Source organism: Pinus tabuliformis, chromosome 6 (assembly GCF_031772625.1).
Source record: "Pinus tabuliformis cultivar Carrire ecotype Pingquan chromosome 6, CPIR1, whole genome shotgun sequence".
Classification (NCBI taxonomy): Eukaryota; Viridiplantae; Streptophyta; class Pinopsida; order Pinales; family Pinaceae; genus Pinus; species Pinus tabuliformis.
In genome coordinates, this window is record NC_142292.1 from 902,912,655 (window position 1) to 902,920,789 (window position 8,135).

General features: G+C 32.3%; 1 protein-coding gene across 1 annotated transcript; it reads right to left on the reverse strand.

Annotated features, from left to right (window-relative positions):
* Positions 1-3,997: 3,997 nt before the first annotated feature.
* Positions 3,998-6,257, reverse strand: LOC149261848 (uncharacterized). The gene is made up of 4 exons (XM_089371484.1): positions 5,364-6,257; positions 5,094-5,155; positions 4,340-4,800; positions 3,998-4,152 (listed from the first exon to the last, which is right to left on the reverse strand). The coding sequence occupies exons 1-4, from the start codon at positions 6,255-6,257 to the stop codon at positions 3,998-4,000; spliced, it is 1,572 nt and encodes a 523-aa protein (XP_089227610.1).
* Between the last annotated feature and the right edge of the window lie 1,878 nt (positions 6,258-8,135).

Consider the following 8,135-nt stretch of genomic DNA (forward strand, 5'->3'; position numbering starts at 1 on the left):
CCACAAAACACCAGATTTGACAAATCTACTGACATCTTGGCTCAACTTGGAGGGATTGCTTGTTCTCGTTGTATATAGAAGAAATTGTGATTATAACTCTGTGGAGATCGATCCACAGACCCATTATAAGATGTCTCTGTTGTCCAATCGCTTGCTACTCGGTGAAATTACCCATGGTCCCATGTTGCTATTCAGATTCATGTGACCATGAGCTGAGGAGAAAAGGGGCAACTTTGGAGCGAGGGCTTGCAGAGGGGATCATTATTCTATTCTTGGGGTGAGAAGAAACACTTGTAGGAATGAAATTGAGATTACAAAGAAAAACCCATAACAATAAGCCAAATACAGACTGCAAGATTGCTAATGCAGAAGACCAACATATTAGAGTTGGTATTCGGTGGACGAATTCACCTTTTATCAAGCTAGAGGGGGGTTCACAGAACTCGCACCAGTGATTTTGGCATTGTTACACAGAGATACAGCTTCACTTTCTCCAAAAGTCAAATGTACATCCTCTAGTTGGATATGTTCACATGGCATGGTATTGCTACATCCAAAATTAATGGCTTCCTTTGTTGTTGAGGTTCCAAGCGCACTTACAGGCGTCTTGCAAGGTAGTACCACCCAATCAAATAAACTAAGAAGCCTCAGACAACGTCATTTAGGAAATACAATACGCAATCCACTCTTACATAAGAATATCCAGAAACCTTAATACATGGCACATAAAAATTAATAGGATCACGCATATGAAGTTCCACATGCACACTAAATATTAGATTCACACACACCTATTTTTTATATCCCACTGCCCATCCTAGCTGAGGAAAAAGATCTGAACTTGCCTTAATTTGCTCGGTTGCTATAGCCAAATCCTCATCTGGTGCATTAAAATAGCCACACAAATTTTGCAGAAAAGTCGCACATATTTTGCATTGTTTCTTGATCATAAAAATGATTTTAGAATTTACAAATCTAAAATCAATAATAAAATTTATGTTCCTTTAAAAAAAAAACTTGACAAATTCCATACCAATCATTTGTTGATTAATTCAATGGAGTTTTTCCAAAAACTTGTAGAGCTGGAATCTCCTCTTCACATCAGCTGCAGCATTACTGGAGCTCTGATACCACAATAATGGCAGAAGTTTCCTCAGACACGTAATTTTATTAATCAGGAAAAAAACAATTACATATTGATTTTGCAAGAGTTTACACCTGAACAGCAAAACACTATTGCAATGAGCTATTTATAAGCTCAAATCTCCTAAAATAGAGCGTAAGATATGACACATTTGTAGAGTCATATCTTGTTACAACAATATAATAATTCTAAATGTCTCCATTAAATAATTAAATATTCAAGAATAATAATTATTAATTTAATATCTTAAATTAATAATTATTTTATTCCAACTTTATAACCTATGATAATATTTTATTTTTGGATCATCTAACAATTAATATCAATTGTGTTTAGAATTAAAATTGGTTGTGTGGGGAGACATATTCTATGGCACACTATGAGTATGATGTGTGATTTTTTCCATGTTCAACTTGGAGTTGACACATGTCCTTTTTAAAATAAAAACAAAAAATAGTCTAAATAAAAAAATAATGTTGTCTATAATAAAAATAAAGATCAATATACAACCCTTGTAGCTCAATTGATTATGGTCGTGAAAATGATTTTTTATGTTCCCTGAAGGCTTGAGATTCAAATCCCGCAATTCACTTGTGCCACGGGAAGGGCCATACATAGATACCTAGAGGATATAATGTTAGCAGTTGGAATTACCCTATGTCAAACCAGTATAGGACCATCCTAGTTGTTGATTCTTTTAGATAAAAAAAAAACATGAATATACATATTCAGTTACTTTTAATTAATTAAGATAATTATAAAACATCATTAATAATTAATTAAAAGAATTATAAAACATCATTGATTGCGTTCTCACAATGCTTGCTTGTCATTATTCTTTCTTAGTTCATTATTGAGACGAGAATCCCTTACATTAAATACTTCAAATAAAACAAATGTAAATGATTATACATATTTAGTGAGCTCTAATTAAAAGCATTATAAAATATCAATAACCTCATTCTCATTGAGCTCACATGGTTCATTGTTAATAATACAATTATGTATGAAAACGATGTAAAAATATTTCATTTTCACTTTTGGAGTTATAAATAAAATATTTCCATGTCTATTAAATAATATAATTTTATGTAACTTTACAGAGATAAAATAGTTAAAAATTTGAAAAAAATTATATTTCTTTTATAAATATTTCAATATAAAACTCAAATATTAACTAATATATCTCAATATGAACTTTATAGAAACAAAGAAAAAAAAAAGTATAAATAGATACAGCTTGAGTGGGCCTAATGGTTAAGAGCATGTGTTTCCTCCTAAGAGGTCACAGGTTCAAAACCAGAGGGTAAAATAATTTAGTTACTTTTAATAAGATTCAAATTTTAATATAAAATAATAATAATAATAATAATAAATTATTTAAAAATACAATTATATATATATATATATATATATATATATATATATCATGGATTTGATGTGTAACTTTTTTTCAAGTTTTGCATTCTAAAAAGACATTTGTATATAATGAGATTTGATCTCTTGGCTCTACTAACTTTTAATAAGATTCAAATTTTAATATAAAATAATAATAATAATAATAATAAATTATTTAAAAATACAATTATATATATATATATATATATATATATATATATATATATATATATATATATATCATGGATTTGATGTGTAACTTTTTTTCAAGTTTTGCATTCTAAAAAGACATTTGTATATAATGAGATTTGATCTCTTGGCTCTTAGTAGATCTGTAGTTAAAATGGATCTATACTTGTTAATATTACCACCCAATATGAATGAGATGTGATTAAAATATTTCACTTTCATTCTAGAAAATATAAATAAAATAAAATAAAATAATGTAGTTGCTTCCTAATAAGAGAGATATGCAATTAATTCAATTTTTAATATAAAATTGATATGTGACATTCAAAGTATGTTATTAATAATAAAAATATTCAATGTGGGCCATAAATAAAATATTTCATTACTCAAAATTATGTAATATTGGTTGGTATTTAAAAATATATTAATATGAAAAACATTTTTATATGAACAATGTGGTCCACAAATAAAATATTTCATTATCCATATCAAGAAAAATATTTCAATGTCAACTATCCATATATGTATAAATTATATATAAAAAGTTCAAAAAATTATGGTTAAAACATTTTAAAATATCTAAAGTAATCTCACTATTTTACATTTCAATGCTTTTTCAGATATATTTTTTGGTTGAGTCTAAAATCTAAAAAAACATTTGAAATTACAAATTTAAGTTGTGTAGTATCCAAGTGCCCAAAAACATTATATCTATTTATATATTCAAAAATACAATAAAATTTAAATATATATCACTAATATAAATCAATAACAACTACGACCACAATTTATCACTGTGATAAAAGAGATTAAAACTTTTGAACTTGAAATTTTACACTTACAAATAATTTTATATATCAAAAAAACGTGACCCTTTTAATACTTGATAAATCCATAATCTAATAGATATATACTAATTTTATCACATATGTACACTTTATTTTCATGAAAATATTAAAGTCTTCCTTCTGACTTATTTTTTCAGAAAGAAAAAGCGAAATTGTATTATATTGAGTCTATATAACTGCTCCAGATAGTACATTTACATGCTAATTGAGGAAGCTAAGAACATATGACACAAAACCAGAGGAAGAGATCCTCTGAGAAGGATGTCGAAGCTCAAAAACATACACAGATACAAATATGTTAGACACCTCCAGTATAACTAGGAAGAAGATCAGAGATAGATATAGTCATTCATACCATACAAATGCTTGAAAACCAAAAAGGTAAATAAAAACAAACCTGAAGGACATAAGCAAGAGATTAAAAGCCAGGGATCGTAAAATCCGGAATGATAAAGGACTCCTCGCCAGATATTACCTTCATGGACCAAGAACCTGTACCTAGTTGAAGACCCTCCTTTGACAGGCAGTTCGCTTGCTGGTTCTGAGCTCTGAAGATGTGCTGAATGGAACACCCTATCATAAGTCCCCAAAAAAACATGATCCTGTCCATCCAGTCTACCAGGTGAGGGTACCTGATGAAGCTTTTACCATTGACATGATCGATCATGGTTTTGGAGTCCCCATAAATAGAGATGGAATGAATGTCAAAAAAAAAGACAGAAGGCGAGAAGACTCGCAAGGATGCTGTTTGTGCCCTTACCTGCATTCCAAGAAAGACTATATTGGAGATTCTCGTCCATAATTATGAAAACCCCACAGCCACAACAGTTTTGGCAAGCAACGCCATCAAAAAAGGCCCTCGGGGACCTGAAAAGAGAAACTACTTGTCCATTTCTGTTGACAGCTTTCAATTTGGGCAACTTTTTCGGGACAGAGTCGTAGATGAGAATTATGTGTTGTAATATATCCTTGAGAGGCTCCTTTGCTTCTTTGAAAACAATGTTGTTCCTCCACCTCCAAGCACACCATAGAACGATAATAATGAACAATCTCCATGAATCTCTTTGGCCACTCCACCAATCAAAAGCAGCATGTGTAGAAGCATGAGAGACAAGAGGGAAGCCATATAAAATTGCCAATTCGTGCCATATTTGCAGAATAGATTTGCATTGGAAGAACTTGTGAAAGTTTGTTTCCTCTTCTAATTCGCACATCAGGCACCTGCTCGGCCCATGCCACTTCCTTTTCTTTAAATTCTCCCAGGTCAAATTTCTATTGTAAAACACCAGCCACGAGAAGTATATTAATTTGGGAGAGCATCCTCATTTCCAAAACGCTGATGGGAAAGTGGGATTAGAATACAAGGGCTTCAAACCAATCAGATCTGTATAAATATCCTTTATGCATACCTGTATATTTGTGTTTGACATTTTCTAGATTAAATAATCCTGCGGCCTAGACCGAACAAAACCATAGCTTCTCAGTATGATTCTGATTGAGTTCCAAAGACTTACCATAGACTCCGACATACCAAGATCTTCAGCCATTTTCCATAAAGGGAGAGGGCCTTGCCAACCTGCAATCAGCTTATCCCACGTGAAGAAACCTTTTCTATGGAGGAAGATTAGGATCCTTTCGGGAATTGAAATGCTCTCACACCTGCTCATGATGGGATCTATTCCGATAAGGATTCTTCTACCATATTGAAAGCACCATTTCAAGTTCCTTAAGAAATATTGTTCTATTTTGCGGAAACTGAGCCAGATGGCAGAGCCATGCATTACTCCAATCCTCCCTAAACGGAACCAATATTCCATGCCTTTTCCTCTCAAATATTTTGTTTTAATGGTAGTGCTCCACGACCCTTCCCCGTAGATACCCCTCCACAAAGATTTGCACAGGAGTGCTTTCCCGAAGGTCCTCATATCCAATAATCCCCATCCACCTGTAGTCTTCGGCCTAGAAATATTTTCCAAAGTAGTGAGATGATATTTTCCTTGAACTGATTTTCTTCCCCATATGAAATTTGCAATGGCCTTGTTCATTTTCTGAATGATACTTGCCAGGAGGAAGAAAATGTGAGCCCAGTATACAACAAGTTGCGATAGGACTGCTTGAGTTAGGACGATTCTTCCAGCCAGAGATAGACACTTATATTCCCAGGCATATATCTTTTTGTAGTATCTATCAATAAGCCATTGCCAATCATCCTTAGAGTAACCCTTTGCCTTTAGATGAAAACCCAAATATTTTAATCCATCCTTGATTGACCTCGTACCGATTCCAAACAAGGCAGAGATCCATTCCATTGTTTCCATATTGGCACCATTGTGGTAAAGAAAGGACTTGGACTTGTTTATTTGTAAGCCGGTGGCACTTTGAAACCTATAAAGAATGGCATTGAGACATATCCACGAAATCCTGCACAACATTGCAAAAATAAGCACATCATCGACAAATAAATTGTGCGAGATGAAGTTGTTCCTACAAATCTTCACGGGCTTGCATCTGTTCTCTGAAACCACCTTATTGATATGAAGGCTTAAAGAGTTCATTTCTAAGATGACCAGCAACGGCGACAAAGGGAAACCTTGACGCAATCCCCTTTCTACTGGGAAAAAAGGGGAAGGGATCCCATTTATAATGACAGCATAGTTCACGTTCTCAATACATGCCATAATCCAATTTATGACATTTGATTTCAGACCAATCTTTGCTAATAAACACCTGATAAAACCCTAGTCTAAGCAATCATAAGCTCTTTGTAAATCAATTTCAAAATGGCTGCTTCAGATTGATTTGAGATCATGGAGAACAGGCTTTCCTGTGTGCTGACGACAACATCCATTATATTTCTTCCCTTTAAAAACGCATGTTGGTCCTTTGATAATGAGCTCACTAATGTTGCTTTAATCCTCCAAGCCTTTTCTTTTTAACTAGATATTGATTGTAATCCTAAATAGAATGAAGTGCTATGATTTTCGATTATTTTCCTTTCCTTTGCCATTAATATTATATCAATAAGACACATTATAAAACTAAATCTATATTATGTTTTTTTAGATCAATGGGATGCCACGATTACTTGTATATTTCCATTTTCGTTTTCATTACAAGTTAAGCGATACTAAAGTTGACTTATTTTATAAAAATATACAACCAATTTGAATAGTTTTAAAGGCCATGGAATACCCTACAAAAGTTATAAGGTTACAGGGTGGAAAGGGACGACCATCATGATCCATGATGATATTATGAACCATGATGGGATGATAGTATGTTTCTTGGGGATTATAAAAACACTAAGGTCTTGGGACAACATTTACTCACATGGGTCATGCTCAATTTTTGGGAAAATTTAGGGATTTATATTTATATTATAAGTGGGAAATTTTAATGAATTATTAATCTAAAAAAAAAATATTCGGTAATGTTTTTTTTTTAAATATTAAAATTTCTAATAATATTATATATCTTTAAAAGAAATTATTTTATTTAAATAGAAAAATAATATAGTTAAATCATTTTTAGAAAAAGAGGAAAGGAAAATTAGTTAAATGATAAAATGTGCCATTTAAAATTTTCTTTGATAGTGTAAGGTTAAGACACAAAACACATTTAAGGAATCATCAAACTTAAAGCTAGGTTTTATTTCATAGATTTTTTCTCACAGATGAGAGGATATACATAAGGCTAAAGGCCACTATACAAGCCTTGGATTAGGAATATTTTTCCTATGAGCAAAATATTGTGGCTTTTTTTAGGTTTAGGTATGCCGTGAATGGTTTTCAGGGCTTAGGGTATGATCTTGAGGTCAAAATTCAAGGTCTAAGACCCAATTATTTTCTTTAGCGATCATATGGCTCATACAATGTCTTAAAAAAAAACAACCACTACATAAGAAGTAATTAGCCTATGAGTGATATGTAGTCAAAATTTGAAGGATTTGCATACCACGGATGGCCCTTTTAGCCTAAACTTTGTCCAAGGCAAAAATCTTGGGTTTTAAGCCATATTATTGTCATTTGATGGTCACTCAATATGTGTGGGGCCCTAACCCATTCCACATTCACTAATAAGGAATATGGTCACTATATATATTTTTATTATAGTAAGGATTGCCCATAGGGCCTATACTTATGTCCAATATAAAATCCAAGTACCTAGGTCATAGTGCTTTCTATGACGACTTATTTAATGTGTACATGGCCCTAAGTCATAATACATGTCTCCAATAAGGAATTTTAACTTTGAGTATGATATATTCTTTCCATTTATAATTTTGTAATGATAATGATAGGTATTAGAGCTCATGCCAAGATTTAGTGTCCAAATCTATGGCTTTTGGGCCATGCATGGGGTCTAATGCTACCATATAGGCCCTACAGAGATAATCTCTACCTTTTTTGGGAGACATTGTGGAAATTCCAGGGTTTTCATTGCATGGATGGTTCTCTTGGACAAATCCACAATTTAAAGTAAAAGTCAAGAATTATAGACAATAAATTTGATTATGCTACTGATAGGCCATAGTAGGGCCTCAAGCCATCACATAA